Below are 15705 nucleotides of genomic sequence, written 5' to 3' on the forward strand. Positions count from 1 at the left end.
GCAATTGTACTTACTGAGCCATGGAAAAAAACATTTCACAGCAAGTACTTTTCTTCACTGTTCTACAGAGTTGCAGCAGCAGTAATAAATCAGTCATAAAATCCTCTCATAATCTGTTTAATTCATAAACCTAAACAAAGCATATTCACTGACTTGTTTATTAGCCTGCAAACCTAGAGTACACAAATCTTTAGTTGAATTTGTATGCGGTGTACCTGGTCATAGCAGCCTGCCAACTGAGAGAGTGAAGAGTGTCTCTGCAGCTGTGGGTGGGGATGTGAGGGAGGGCCAGTCTGTCAATCAGCAAGTAGAGGTTGAGCCTGGAGAGGGCAGAGGTCACCGAACTGTGTCCTCCTGCCGTAACGATGGCCTTGATGCAGTCCTGCAGTGCAGTGGGAAGGTGTACTGCCCGGAGCGACAGAATCTGTGCTTTTGATAGCTGTAGGTCAGCATGAAATCTAGGAGGAGGGGGGGTAACAAAGGGTTAAAAAAAAAAAAAAAAAAAAAAATCAAAATCAGATTATATGACTACTGATGTGCAGACAACTGTGTTGCACAAGTGGCGTCCTCAGGAGCATACTAATGACTGCATTAACAAACATATTTGATCACCAATCTGGAGGGATGAGACATTTATGAGTCATCTGAAGAGAGATGTTTTCTGAGAATGACTTGCAACTGAATCAAGCAGAGGCAGCAATGATCATACCAAATACCAATCAAAAAAACTGTCAAATGTATGTCATGGCATTATGAAAAAAGGATTTTGTACTATTTTGAATTTTGTAATTAGTAATAAGTTGTACGTAACACAAAATACCAAGTCCAAGGAAGATACCTCTCAATTTTTCATTGACTGATCCATTTTAAACAAGTGTTCTTCTCCCAATAATACAATTGTATGAAATTTAGTTTCAGGTGGATTGATCCATCTATGTGCTTTAAATGTCTTTGCTGTAATCAAGCTGGTTAAAGCCGTGTGAGAGACATTCTCATCTGTTTTAATTAGGTCACATTAGAAGAAAATGAAGACAGATGAAACACAAGATGCCAAGCCTCTGAAACTAACGTTTCACTACAATTCTCTACAAGAGGGAACATTGAGAAAGAGTGACGCTAAGTAGGATTTTTCTTTGGTTGCTACAGAGGAAAATGGTAATTATAAGTTTCTTCAACATCTAACATTTATTCAACCCAAATCAAAATGCACAGTTGTATAAAAACAATGCAAAAATCAGTTACACTAAAATGAAAAACAAAACTGAGCAAGTATTTAACAATATTATTCTTCACTACGGTGAAGGACAATGTATTTTATATTGATGCAAAATCTTTGTTCTACTTTGGTTTTCATTCTTCCATCATATTTTTACACAAAAACAAAGGGCAATAGTCTCTCTGGTAATAATTTAAGACTATGTCGACATCTCACATAAGAGCAAAGAACATTAAGGTTTTTACTCAGTAACATTTGTGGAGTCATGCAGCTCCTCAAGGAGGTTGTCTATCCCACAATGCCATGCAGTGTTCCAGGCCACCTGCAGGGCTTGGTGGGTGGGGGCCAGGGTTAGGAGGTCAGAAGAAGGAGCCAGAACACAGCAGTACGGGCTAACAGCATGATGACTCGATGCCTGGAATGGGATGTTGTACCTGGAAGAAAAGAAGGAAAGAGTAAAATCATGTGTGCAAAGTGCTGTTAATGAGGAAAAGACCTTTAGGAGAATGTTAACTTTTGACTTTACAGATCAGTTTACCTGCGTATTACTGTCAGTGGTAAGGAGAACGTTGCGAGTGTCACATCTGTGTTGGATTTGTCCGACCTGATATGACACAAAAAATGAGTAGTAATATCAAAGTAGTGAATGGATGCACACATTGATATAAGAAGCATGTTAAGAAACTCACCATATTTCAATGCTGGCAATTTCATCAAATAGCAGTAAACTCATCAGGACAGCAATCTCACTTCCATTGCCTTTGTTCTCCTTCAATATCAAGGATGCTATAATGAAAACAAAAAAACAATTTACATAATGACCACACCCAAAACTTAATCAGTCTATTTCATGAATACATTCAAAAAATTAGAAGTTCTGTCACAGTGACAAACACTGAACGGCTCAGTCTATAATTGCAGTCGGGTATCCCCCACTGAGAGACTGTCATCACACTACTGGGTTTGTTTTCAATATGACAGCTCAGATATTTAGTTTCTCAGGTCTTAATGCAACCGCTGAGTGCTTTAAAATAAGTTGTAAAAACGTTATATTTGTAATGTTTAAAAATCCAGCATATATATTTTTGCATACAAAAAAATGCATGTTCTGTTCAAAAGTGCAATAACATAATAAATATACAGGTAGTCACAATTAACATGTTATAATTTAAATGTATTCTATCCTAATTTAAAACAAGTAATTGTGAATTAACCTAAAAATCTTGCAGCAATTTTTTTTTGTTGCTGTATATCATGCCAAATACAGCATTGCGGACAAAGCTCTAAACAATGTGCTGGTGTTGAGCTCCATAGCAACAAGTTGCATCATACTAATATGCTATTCTACAGTGTGACAACATGGTTAAAAGCTATGCATCAATGGCTGACTTGTTGTCTTTTTTTTGAGGACGTGCCCCCGAGCTACACAACATAACGTCTATAGTTGTTACTTAATGAGATGGCTTGTGAATGTACCCCTGAGCAGCGTGAGGAGCAGGAGGTTGCGCTGTGCCAGGCTGCGCCTCAGAGATGGATCAGCATACACCAGCTTCCTCAGGATACATACGCAAGGCTCCAGCAGGCAATCCGAGCTCTGGGGAGAATAGCAACACGCGCACTTGCTGTTTAATTGCAGGGAAAACACAAACACACATAGTATTTCTGTCTCCTCCTGCTCCGTGTCTCTCACATACACATACACGCGATCTCTCTACAGTCACTCCATTTCAGCTGAATCCAAATGTAGTGATTGCGCTGGTTGCAGGCAATGAAGGGTTCAGGACAAATACAACCTGCAGGAATTCCTCTTACACACATACACTTGTTAGCTGAGACAAGTCATTCTCTGTGGCCCTGTTCCTCCACCTCGATGTAGCCAGACATGCTGGATGATTAACCCTGTTAGCAGCTTCTGATTCAAGGCCTGGAAATGATCAGCAGACTGCAGTAACTAGAGGGCAAAAATCACTGCTGACCAGGGCCTGTCTGACACTATTAATATAGACCATTTCATCCTTCTATCATGCATGCCTCAGTGGGTATCCTCCACATCCGCTGGCAACACATGTACTCAGATGCGTACAGTACAGACAAATGAGGACATCCACACAAGCGCGAGCACATGCAGGAGCACATTTTTGATTTGCTTTTGTTTTATTTGGCTTCGACAGCAATTCCTACAGTACACATCTATTTATCGATTTGCCAAAACGGGTTTGTTTTTACCTTGTTGCCGTTTACACTCTCAATAATGAAAGAAATGACTTTGTCTGTAATTCCAAGATTCTTCAGCACCGGGTGCATTGTCGTGTCTGCGGGGAGGTAAGAGAACAATTCAATATACTGACAATAAACATTTGCATAATCTTCAACCATTTGCTTTTCCTGCTTGGCTAAAACATATGGTGGTGGGAGTGCACACACTCTACTGCACTAGCTGCAAATTGTAGTTTTCACAAGGGGAGGGCTCTCACTCATCAGATAAACAAAACTTGTTTTTTTTTAATTTTATCAAGTGGATAAAATTTCATCCAGAATTCTGATCAGGCATTTCAAATCCCTTTCAAAGCCACTCTACTGCATCATAGAATATCTAGCTCAAGATCAACTATTAGAGGGACGTGAATTGTTAGCACTACACTCTGCTACATACAAGATTGCAGGTACTTGTGGAGTACAACTGTGAAAAACAGAAAGGACATTTTGTGCAACCAATTTAAAAATATAGGAGTAAGAGGAGGCCCGAAGTTTAACCAGTCAGTGTGAGGACTCAAGCCATATAGAGAGAAATGCAGAGGTAGACAAGGAGGGTGTTTTAAAAGTAACAGCCTGCCAAATCCATCCTATTAAAATAATACAATAGATGAGTTTATAAGAAATACTCTACATTACCATTACTAGGTTTTACAGATACCTCACCTTGAAGAACAACAGACAATTGCTCTGCAGCCGATCTTCTCAGGGAGATGTCAACAGTGTCTGAGGACAGGATACAAAACAGCTTCTCCACAGACTCCACCTAGTCACCATTAAACACATAAATATGCGCACGCACTCAAGACAGAGATGACAGAATATGACACAGAAGAGCACTTCATATGATTAGGTATTTTGTGTGCTGCGTGATGTCATTTTTATCATTTCTATTACTTCTTCCTGTGCTAAAGTGAATCTGAATGTACTGTTGCGTCTGTGTATGTAGATTTATACCTTGAGGACGGACTTGTTGCTGGTGTCAAGTGTGATGTCTAAAGGGTTTCTGAGGCAGTAGAGATTGGGGAGTGAGGAGATCACTGTTTGGTCCAGGTCTGGTCTGGCTATGTTGACTCCATCATCACTGGTTAGGTGAGGCAGGATTTGTTGCACTGCTGCTATTCTCACACTGTTTATTATGAACAAAATTTAGGCAACATTTATTGGAAAAATCACAGTAGAGAATTATCCTCCCCTCTAAACACACATTTAAAGCAACCACATCAATCAACTTTATTTAGTGTCAACCCAAGCCTTTCATCTTCATTAAAACATGATACAAACAGCTAAAGGATGCAAAAATGTACTCGCCTTTCATAATTTTTTAAACACTACATCTAACTGACGACTGGTTGTCAAAAAAGTGTCTGGCGGGGCGGACAAATCTATTAGCTGTTGCCAAAATTTACCAGAGCTCATCTCCGGGCCAGTGTCTGATGTTAATTTCCATCTCTATCAATATTCATAGTCTGGGACAGAATGGCCGTTTTACACAGACCTCACAGACCGTTTAGATGACTTGATGAGCACATCACCTGACAGCAACAGACAGCGATAGTATGTCCATCACAAATGTTGTGGAGCAAAAATATTCAGACTCTCAGCAGTTTGTCTACTTTACCAACCGACTCATCAAACAACTTTACATAAGCAAAAGACAGAGATGAAACGTACCATCAGAGACATATACACAAACACACGCATCTGATATGCGCACACACATAAGACACAAACAGAGACACAAATACAAACACTGACAGAAGAGCAAGAGCCCAGACTCACGTGGGCTGTTTAGTGAAAAGGAGTCGGAGAGCTGCTTTTAGCTTGGCTGTGCTTGGAAACACGTTGTCTCTTGACATGTCCGACATGTCACTTATCAGCAGGACACAGTTTCCCAGTGACTCCTCGGTGCCGGTGTAACCCTGCCACACACACACACAAACACACACACACATATATACAAACACAATTCTCAGACTGCCTTGGCAGACAATGCAGCGAACAATAGGGAATTCCAGCTAAGCAGCACAACAGTAAATAAAATATGCATCACTTTGATTACGGGTGGTTTCATTTCGTCTCTTGTTGACATGGTGGGCCCATCTCTGAATGGCCTCCTTGAATTGAATCACACTTGACAGCCTAGTCAAAATCTCATGTATATTCATGAAGAATTTCCCGGCTTTCTGTTGCCTGAAACTGAACAATTAATAAAAGCTTGTTTTTTTCAACCCAAAAAGGAAACAATATAACAGAATATGTAAATGAGAGAATAACAAAATTTTTCTCACTGGCAGCTCAATTGTGGTCCAAGAGCACTAAACTTGCACTTCTGATCATAGTTGTTTTGATTATAAAAAACATACAACACTTCCCCCAGCTCCATAAATAAAATATAATAAGTTCCAAACATGATGCCGTTTTATGAGTTCCGCAGTACAAATACAATGCACCATTTTCAGAGAGAACAACACCTGTAATACGGGGATGACCGGGTAAAGTGCCTCATTGAATCTGTCCCAGGTTGATGCTGTCATCATCAATCGTCCCTTGAGCAGAAATAGCAGGATATCCTTGGCAGCAGCGTTCACCTATAGATCACAGGTAAACTGCTGAATTCACATAAAGCCCTGCTAATAAAACATTAGATAGCAGGTAGTGTAAGTGAGAGACTTTAATATGTTTAATACTGCATAATACTGCTTTACTATGGCCTTAAAGTAATATTCAAATGCTTTAAAGAAATCCTTGACAGACTGGCCAAACTGACTTCACATAAATGACCTTGCTTCAAAGATCTTTAAGTCGTATTGGTGCTAATTTAAGTAAAAGAGGTACACAAGTGTTTGCCCACCTTTTCTGCAGAATCCTGGAGGCCAAAAGCACTTATTTCATAGAGCACCCTGTGGTGTAGAAGGAAGTTGACTCCACTGCAGGCTCCTGGTTCTTGTCGTGACACATTCTGGATGCCAAGGCAGTCCTAGGGGTGTATGTAATCACACCAAAGCACGTCATAAATTATCGCTATCCTCTCATTTGTGCTCGTGTATAAGAGTCCCAATTCACTTAAAATGTAGCCATGTACTCTAGACAGTGGTTGGTAAAATGAAAGGATGTCTGATTTCAAATGTCAAGTGGGGTTTTTTTTTTATAGCATACTGCCAAAGAACTGTGCTTCATCTATCTTCATCCTACTAATTTACATACGGGTGCCCTGCCAAACAGACCCACATTAAGGCCCCGGTACATTTTAGCCATGAACTTGTACTCTCATTTAAACACTGACTGCCTGTATAAGATGGCTTGCTCTGACCTTGACCAGGTCTAACGTGCATGTGTATGTTTCCGTCTTGACAGGCAGTAAAGGATGGGACAGCAGCTTGAGGAGGAGTTTTTGACTCTCTGTTTGGAGGAGTGGACTGGGCTGATCAAACTTCCACCTAATGACGGAAACAAGGATGTAAACTATACTTAATATTTAAATGCAGCGGAACAAGTGATGAATTACCATGTATGTATGTACAGTACTATCTGTATATTTGTAGCTTACAGGTAAGAGCAGATGTGAACACATTCCTTGACGATGGGTAAGTGTTGGTGAAACGGGAGGCCATCTATTGCTTGGTCTGCCAGCTCCAGTAATTCCAACCAGTTCTTTTCTCCCTAGATGAAAAAATAAATGAACTGATGAAATGCCAGTCTGGGTGACAGGGTAAACATATTTTACTGAGGGCCACCAGTAGCGACAGTTACATACAATCAGACTGGATTGTATGTCTGTAAAAGATAACTAACATCGCTCTGTAGACTCCAGAGCTACCTGTGCATTAGCTTACTGTAATTATGTGACATGTAGTTCATACCTCAGCCTGTGTTTCCTTGAGGAAGCTGCAAGTGGATTCCATCCAGAGGGTAGCGCGGGTCACCCTCCTGTAGAGGTCATGGCTGTCTGAGTTTACCTGCTCCAAGTAGGCCACTGCTGTCTCTTGCATGCTGGGTAATAAACTTCCCAATGACGTGTCCAGGCATAAGTGGAAAATAGCAGTTGCAGTGTTCTCTGGGAGACAGTCACTAGCCTGTGTGAGGTTAAGAGGTTTCAATTTCTATTGTTTTTGGAGTTGTAATACAGTAATAATAGAAAACAATCAATACAGTGATGTGATTTGGTTACACGAGCACACACACACACACCTTCTCAGGAGGGAGGATAGTTTGTAGAAGTTTAATGGTAAATATGGCAGTGGCTGTGTAGGCAATTCTGTGGTGAACTTGAGAACTGTGGGGACTGTCTGCTGAATCGCTCTGATGGTAGCTCAGGATATCCCCTAATAGTTCCATGCAGGCTTGCAGCTTCTCCTTCTAAAATACACACAGACATAAATGTAGACAAAAGCACACTTTCTTCACAAACACACCGATGCACGCACACGTTCTCACATCACGTGCATGTTCACGTACACAGACACACACCGACGCACAGTTAACTGGAAGGGAGCCAAGAGAAAAATTGTTTGTTCCAGGGGTTAGGAATTGAATGTAATCAGATTTCAGGGTTATTTTGGGATGAGATACAGATCCACCCTATCTCAGTATGAATAAATTGGAGCAATCTATTCTCAGCCACTTTGTTTTGGGAGGAGAAATTGAACAATAGAAGATATATACCAGCAGGGGGCAGTAGATGCCCTGTGCATTGCTTGGCTGGCATAAACAGTTTGGCCCATTCCCATAGGAAAAACCTAGAGGTCTGGCACACAAAAGCTGCTCTCCACATAAAGATGACAAAACAGTTCTCGGGCTGCAAGGCTCAGGGCATGTATTAAACAGCAGAGGGCCAGAGGGGCCTGGGCTTGACAAGTGTATAAGTCCCCCTGCAGAGGAACACACTCTTTAAACAGTCAGGGAGGATAACAAATGATTCTGCACGGTAAAAAAAAACACCAGTTTAACACAATCCATTGTGTGGACTTTATACACATAATAAATGAAGACATTTACTAACCCAACAGTTCTGTGCTTAGATAAACCCAGGGGAAGAGATGAAATGTATGTATGTATATGTGAAAGGCAGAAAGCCTTTGTAACCTTATATAATTAATTCAGCTCAATCACATGCCTACAGTTCTCCTTGACAGTTGAGTACCGTATGCCTGTGTGTCTGTGGCAAATTGTCTGGTGGCCAACCCAGTTCCCCCTTTCAGTGAAGTGTATCCATTCATCTACATAAGAGGCTGTCATGAGTTGTGTTTTGACTTGCCAGCTCCATCCCCACCAGGCTGCGATCATCCCAGACCAGCTCACAAACACTGTCCCCAAGCAGGAGGACGGCGTCGCACAGCAACTCCAGAACACGATGGAACACATGCGAACCCTCTGAGAAACAAGACACAAACAGAGAGCAAGAGCAGGGGAGACTTTTTGAAGATCAAATACCCGGTAGAATATTTGGACAGTTAATGTAATGAAATAGGTGTGGGGATTTTTGCAACATCTCATCTTTATTCAATCTAAAACAGCAGGAGAGGAGAAAGAGAAACAGACAATGATAATTGATTTTTTTCTTTTTAATGTTACAATGACTCCTACCTGTCTTAAGCAGTGGTATGGCATTCTCCATGGTGGCAACAGTGAATTGAGCCAAAGTGAGCTGCTGTAACTGTAGCGCCGGGACATCCTCTACACCCAAGTCAGGGAGATCCAAATGGGCCACATCTGCAGGTGACTGGGGCTGGACTGCTGCTCCACCTTGGTGCGAGCTGCCACTGGATGAATCACAGACGAGAAAGGAAGACAACTGAAAATTCATGATCTGTGCTTGGACCGCTCAAACACGAGGAGTGACGTATGAGGTGTATAGGGATGGATCATAAAAACTGAATATGCCATCATGGGAGTCAGTGCTGACTTATAAACACTACAGACCAGACGCTAGGGGGCTCTCGGTGTTATTCAAATTCAACAAGAAGAATAAAATCCTCCAGTCTTTCTCACGTCGTTTTATCTTCTTGTGCAGTTTGCTAGTGTCACTGGCAATTTTGTCATCATCAAAGCCACATAAAATCTTACTGTGCACAAATTACCAAAAGTATAAGACTCTCTTGTTGATGTAATGTATGATGAGTAGAATTGACTACAATGCTGACTCAAATCAAAACGTTCTTTCTACAAGCCAGAAGATTAGAGACTCCAGACAGACAATACCTAGACAGCAGTATCAGATGACATGACAGTGATGCAGTCCTTTTCATCTGTAATCTCATTTAGACTTAATTTAAAATGCACAGGTACACATTCATGTTGTCTAGACACACCTGTTGGAAGCTGCATCTCCATCTTGGCCATCTCCCCTGGCTCTTTGGCCCGTGCGTCCCACTACGGAGGGCCGGGGAGAGCACTCTGCTCCTGGGGAGGAGGCCTGAGAACGCTGGGTCCCCCGAACCTCTTGGGAGTAAGAAAAGGACGAGTTCTGGGAAACTGGATCTACACACAGCCACAAAAAGAGGAAAAAGGCACATACTTACACACATGTTGCACATTGAGTCTTTATGATGAAACAGAGACAAGATTAGAGACAGAGGATAAAAACATAGTTCAGATTTTTAGTCTATACTTGAAAATTTTTAAATTGCCTCTTTACAACCACATAATGTGTTAAACAAGGTACTTTCTAAATTAAGGAACATACATAAATTAACAGAATAAGGATGAAAAACAGTTTATCACCAGCTAAAACCCCAAATATCAGCATTTAAAATGCCTGTAAACACATCTGTACATCAGGCTAACTTGTGAGGTGCACTACCTTGCTTTGTAGAGTAGAAGCTTGGATCTTGATGAAAGCGCAGTCTCCTCCTTAGCACAACACAAAGCTGCCGCAGGCAGGAGAGAGCCTGCATGTGGAGGTAGCTTGCCTCACCTTTACCTGAACCCAGCTTCAACAAGGACAGAAGGTTCTGAAAACAGAAGAAGATATTAAAGGAGTAATTTTACACTGGGTTATTAAAAGGTTTGTACAGACAAGACATATCAATAATGAGAAAATATTATTGTAATTTTGTGAATATTTAGGGTTCTTTGGCTTTATTTGTTTATGAAAGGAAAGAAAAAGAGCCCAAGCTGAGACAAACAATGTACCATTACTGTTTAAAAACATGGCCTAAGTTCAGACAGTGATAGAAAAGTCGTAATAAAGTTCAGTAAATAAAAAGGGCAAATGGAATTGAATTATTGAAGCAGCAATTTGTTCCAAGTTCAAATTCCCTGCCCTCTGTAGCTAATGATGTCATGTCTCTAAATCAAAGTCTTTTAATTTGGCTTAATAGCTCTAGTAATGCAAAGGAGGGGCAAGTGAAGCCACAAGAAGAAAAGTACTCTCCCATAATGATTTCTTTTTGATGATGACACTGCTGGGTGACAGTATGTTAATACTGCCCTGAGACTAATGTAATATAATGCACCGCTTTATTATCAAAATACTAATGTTCACAGTGGCTCATCAGGGCAAAAATAATGTCCCCTGCAACACTCTGTCTGTGCCAATGAAATGAAGGGCTCAGACAGCAGATGCACTTGAGTGCTAAGAGGATACTGGTATATACATCAAAAAGTGCAGCCCACTTCCTCAAAAAAAGGGGGTAGACTTTGGGGTTATAACTGAGACTGTGTATCAGCTAGGCCCATACGAATTCAATGTACATGCTAACTTGACAGAAGCACCGTGGCCTCCTCATTTACAACACATGACTGTTGAAACTCCTCCAAGGCCACCAAGACCAGGATGAGGACAGTTCTAAACCAGTGGACAACTGCAACAAATTTTACTGAATCTCTGATATCCATGAAGGCCTTCGAGGAAAGAAAGAAAATGTTCCACCAAGGACTTTCACACCCTGCAAGAGGTACATCACGACCGAACTATATCCTCACAGCAATCTAGTACCTGCTCAAGCAAAGTAAGCCTCCAGAGGCCTCCACAACCTCCTATGAGATCAGGGACACAGAATTATAAATTGGCGTTTTGTTCAAGGACACTATTTGACAGGTTATTATTTTGACAGTGGCTACAGTGGCCACCCCATAAATTCCATTGTGGGACGGTCGCACTAACCACTCAAACCAATACGCTTCATCTGATCAAAGTCATTGAACAAGACTACTAATATCCTGAACAACAGCTGGCCAGGAACCAGAATTATCACGACTTCTGACCTCTTTAATTTTGTCTCTTTGGATATCCATATTTTATCCAGGGTTGGAAGATTTTGGGGTGAAAAGGTGCACTCAGCAACGAGCCACCATTTATAAGACAAGAGAATGCAAATTTTCCATCAAATACAGAGATTTGTGTGTCTTTGTAGAGAACTGTACCTGAGGGCTGCCTGAGTTTAGACAAACAAAACGCACAAAGTAAAAATGATGCCACTGACATATTTTATTATGCTTTAGTACAAAACAAGGCCATGGTGCAGACACTATTAGTTTTTCTCCACATATTTCTGTTGAGTACACCCTTGCAGTTGACACTAAGTGTGCTGTCACACCTAACCAGCTTGGTTCACATTTGGGCTGGTGTGAGAGCTGTCAATCAAACTGTGGTGTGGACTAAACAACCAGACCAAGGCAGGTCTCTCTTTGCCTCCAAGCGGACTCTGGTACATTTTGTTTGTGGTCTGAAAGCAAACGGACCAACCACAGGATTTTGTGATTGTAGATACTCTGTGACCTTTAGTATGCATTCAAAAGCTAAATATCTATTAAATCCATGTGCTGGTCATGAACTGCTAAGGAGGCAATCTTATAATAAGAGCAATTTTATGCAAATAATTTGGTAACCATGGTAACTCATATGCATTTCAGCACGAGTGCAGGGATTTATCTTGATCAATCACACAATCAAAAGCTGTTAAAATTGCAGTGTGTTGTTGTGCATGTATCCTACTCCATGTCAATTAGAGTGCGATATATAGCAACATCCGCAACATCATCCCCTTGTAATATTAATGTAAAAGACACCTCTTCTTGGTTGTTTATCTGCTTTTCATTACTCATGACATGTATATGTATGTATGTACACCTCTTTGTGACACCAGAGAACGTAAATATACACATAAGGGGCATTTAAGTACCTCACTTGGGTCCACGTAGCCTTGATGAATATGATAAATAGTAATAAATAAGTTACCTGTCAGTCTGTATAACTGAATGTTTTCAGCTTTTGGTTTCCTTGTAATAAGTCAGCACAAACCAGACCTAAACTAAAAGGCAACAATGTATATTTTTTTATCCTTGGTCTGGTCAAAGGAAACCGACCTACAGGTGTGAAGGAGCCCTGAAACATTCAAAGAAGGCATTCAAATTAAACTAAAAATGATAAGGATATGGCACTCATTCCAACATGACTTGTTACAGTGTGAGATCAAAACTATGACCAACAGCACACTTTCTATCTGATGCAGTTTTTGATTTCCCTCTGCTCATATCTTTAAGATAAACCAGCCAGATAAATATTTAGGTATCCATATTAACAATACTATGGTCAGCGCTTTATTCACCCAGGGCAAATCTTCTTATGAACACAGAAATGTAATAGTACCTTTACAATACTGGGCCTCTGCAGGAAGATCTCCGCAGGGAAGTCCTGCATAATGACATCACACAGAAGTTCGCATGTGGTCCGCACTAAGTTGGGGTTGCTACTCCTTAAGGAACTGTTTCAAAAGAATTTGAGAACACAAACAACATCAAACATGTTTAATACACAATAAACATCACTACACATTACCATGAATATGACTAAAGCCTAAATCCATAATAAAAAAGCCACCTACTAAATAAATCTACACTACACTTTATTTTTCAAGCTTAGTTTGTGTACTTGTTCTTTGATAAAATATTAACTGAATTAATTCATAAACGTGTTAATTTTATACAGCATTTTAATTAGGCATATATTATAACAATAGGCAAATACATAAATTGTCTCTCACCTCTCATTGGATGAAAGTATGTGTCTGTCTGTGTTTGTCAAAGTAAGCCACGGAAACACAGAAAACTTCAAGCATCGCACAGACTCATGCACTGTACAACACAGGAAGATAAAAGATGTAAAATAGTGAGGAATTAACTGAAAAAATATGATGCACAACTTTTAGATAAAGTCGGGGCAATAAAAAAACTGAAACCCAACATACCAGGAAATCTGAAATAATGCATTAAAACTACCTGCTATCTTCTGAGGAGGCAAATCTGCAGGGCTTGGCATGCTCTTGTGGAAATACCCCATTTTAGGAAAATGTTCTTCAGGTGGAACAACTGTAGGCACTACAACAGAGACACCACATTTGTTGTTGAGCTCTATTTTGTAGGCGACAAACTGTAAACAAAAAATATTCGGTTTAAGTTGCAACACCTGTTGGAGATGTAGTACGCTGTCTGTGTGAGTAGACCATCGTATGACTAGGGAGTAGCTCAGGTAGCTGGAACAGCTGGTCCAGGGTACCATCGATGACAGCTCGCAGTCTGGGTTCCACATTAGGAGACAGTTGGGTGAGGAAGTCCACCGCCCCAACGTCTCTCAGCATCTGTGCTGCACTGGGATGCTTTGAAGACAAAAAGTAAATAGTCATAAAATGAAAACTATTAATTTACACAGAAAATTACAGTGTCATGTTCGGTGTGGCAGTTTAAAAGTACTTAACATGGTTCTGTTGCTATCAAAATGTAACCAAGCAAACCCCTTACATCCATGCTTCTGCTAATATTGCTTCTAAATCCTTTGATTGACTCTTTGATTGATTGTCTGATAAGCTTTTAAAAGATATAGTCAAGTCAAGGTAAAATACATTTACTGTATATCATTTTCTTTTTCTATAGGATCAGCTCCTAAAATAAACAATAAACCTCTAGCCACTGTCCTTCACATCAATCTTCTAGTAAGATATTTAAAATGTAAGATACCTTTGATAAAGTTGAGAGCAACTCAAGAGCCTCCTCCTTCATTGGCACCTCGGGGAAATTGAACCACTCCAGGAGATACACAAACAGCATCCTCTCTTGGACAATGTCAGACACGGAAATCAGGGAATGGTCCAGCTTACAGATGATGCTCTTCAATGCTCGTACTCGTATCTCCACCAAAGAGTGGCCTATAGTTGATTTTAAAAAGTATTCAGTTGAGAAGACACATTAACGTACATTAGCGAAGTTGAGTTTTTAGCTAATCAACTGTTTAGGGAAGTCTTACTGACTTGGATTTCTTCGCTAACTTTAGCGATGAAATAAACTTGGCATACTAGGGTTACGTTTTACGTAACGTAAAAACAGCTGCAGATAAAAGTACAGGCAACCTGAAGAGATTTGCTATCGTTAGCTAGCATGCAAGTGGCTAAAATTAGGTAGCGTTAAGTGAGTGGGTTTTGTCATAGTAAGTTCAGGTAAAGTCAGCATTCAAAACTACATTTGCCTACCTATTTTCTTTATAAGTGGAGATAATTCCATGTCCAGTGTATGTTGCGTCTCTCTGTGTATAAAGCAGGTTGAAAAGGCTTCAGAAACGGTACAGGTTTGTCAGTTTAGTGAGGGGTTGTCTGCCAGTGTCATGTCAACAACGTCTGCCCGGGTTTGTTTTCAACAAACGCGCCAGCGTCACTACACTTCCTGTAGAGGACCAGGGTGCGTTCAGGAGCCTCAACTGTGTAGGAGAAACTGAAAGGTACACAACAGCTACAGCTGTATACATATAGATCCCCTCCAGATATGTTTTAAGATGTATATAAAACACTCTACTTTGAATAGTAAATTGTGTATAATGTGTTTTTCTACCATAAAAAGTTAAATTATCTATTAAAATTCTTAAAATGACATCTACTCCTCCCCCCCTAATTAAAAAACAATTAACTGATTGACACAAGAAGTCTCCTAGTTCACTAAAAAGTCTATTCTCTGTGTATGTGTACTGGAGGTTTCACATTTCTGCACCACACTTATGTAAGCTGCATACTGGACCACGTCTGTCTCCCAACTAGTTGTGATGTCACAAATCCTGCTCATTAGATACACCCCTTAAACTCAGAACTTTCCTCCTTCAGCAGACAAATGTGAAAACAGCCTTCTAACTCTGCACAGTGAAGCTCAAATACTCAAGTGAAGTAACAAGAAGAAAAACTAATTTTTGAGTGGAGGAGGACTTTAATTTTAATTATGAATACTGCAGCATTTTACAGGGATCTGAACAACAA

At 40.4% G+C, this 15705-nt stretch overlaps 1 protein-coding gene across 1 annotated transcript in view; it reads right to left on the reverse strand.

The window, feature by feature from the left end:
- rttn (rotatin) overlaps window positions 1–15093 on the reverse strand; it is a 32436-nt gene extending 17343 nt beyond the window's left edge. Inside the window, exons 1-25 of the mRNA XM_067577888.1 lie at window positions 14935–15093; window positions 14426–14613; window positions 13878–14067; window positions 13691–13789; window positions 13456–13546; window positions 13062–13176; window positions 10272–10422; window positions 9781–9949; window positions 9056–9231; window positions 8727–8842; window positions 7661–7828; window positions 7333–7545; window positions 7020–7132; window positions 6783–6909; window positions 6324–6449; window positions 5944–6060; window positions 5252–5391; window positions 4427–4598; window positions 4136–4235; window positions 3443–3528; window positions 2693–2810; window positions 1906–2002; window positions 1755–1820; window positions 1462–1650; window positions 216–458 (exon numbers count right to left, since the gene is read on the reverse strand). Of these exons, the coding sequence (XP_067433989.1) occupies window positions 216–458; window positions 1462–1650; window positions 1755–1820; window positions 1906–2002; window positions 2693–2810; window positions 3443–3528; window positions 4136–4235; window positions 4427–4598; window positions 5252–5391; window positions 5944–6060; window positions 6324–6449; window positions 6783–6909; window positions 7020–7132; window positions 7333–7545; window positions 7661–7828; window positions 8727–8842; window positions 9056–9231; window positions 9781–9949; window positions 10272–10422; window positions 13062–13176; window positions 13456–13546; window positions 13691–13789; window positions 13878–14067; window positions 14426–14613; window positions 14935–14965 (3401 nt within the window). The 5' untranslated portion in view covers window positions 14966–15093. The remainder of the gene's footprint in view (window positions 1–215; window positions 459–1461; window positions 1651–1754; window positions 1821–1905; window positions 2003–2692; window positions 2811–3442; window positions 3529–4135; window positions 4236–4426; window positions 4599–5251; window positions 5392–5943; window positions 6061–6323; window positions 6450–6782; window positions 6910–7019; window positions 7133–7332; window positions 7546–7660; window positions 7829–8726; window positions 8843–9055; window positions 9232–9780; window positions 9950–10271; window positions 10423–13061; window positions 13177–13455; window positions 13547–13690; window positions 13790–13877; window positions 14068–14425; window positions 14614–14934) is intronic.
- Window positions 15094–15705: the final 612 nt, after the last annotated feature.

This window comes from Thunnus thynnus, chromosome 21, assembly GCF_963924715.1.
Source record: "Thunnus thynnus chromosome 21, fThuThy2.1, whole genome shotgun sequence".
Classification (NCBI taxonomy): domain Eukaryota; kingdom Metazoa; phylum Chordata; class Actinopteri; order Scombriformes; family Scombridae; genus Thunnus; species Thunnus thynnus.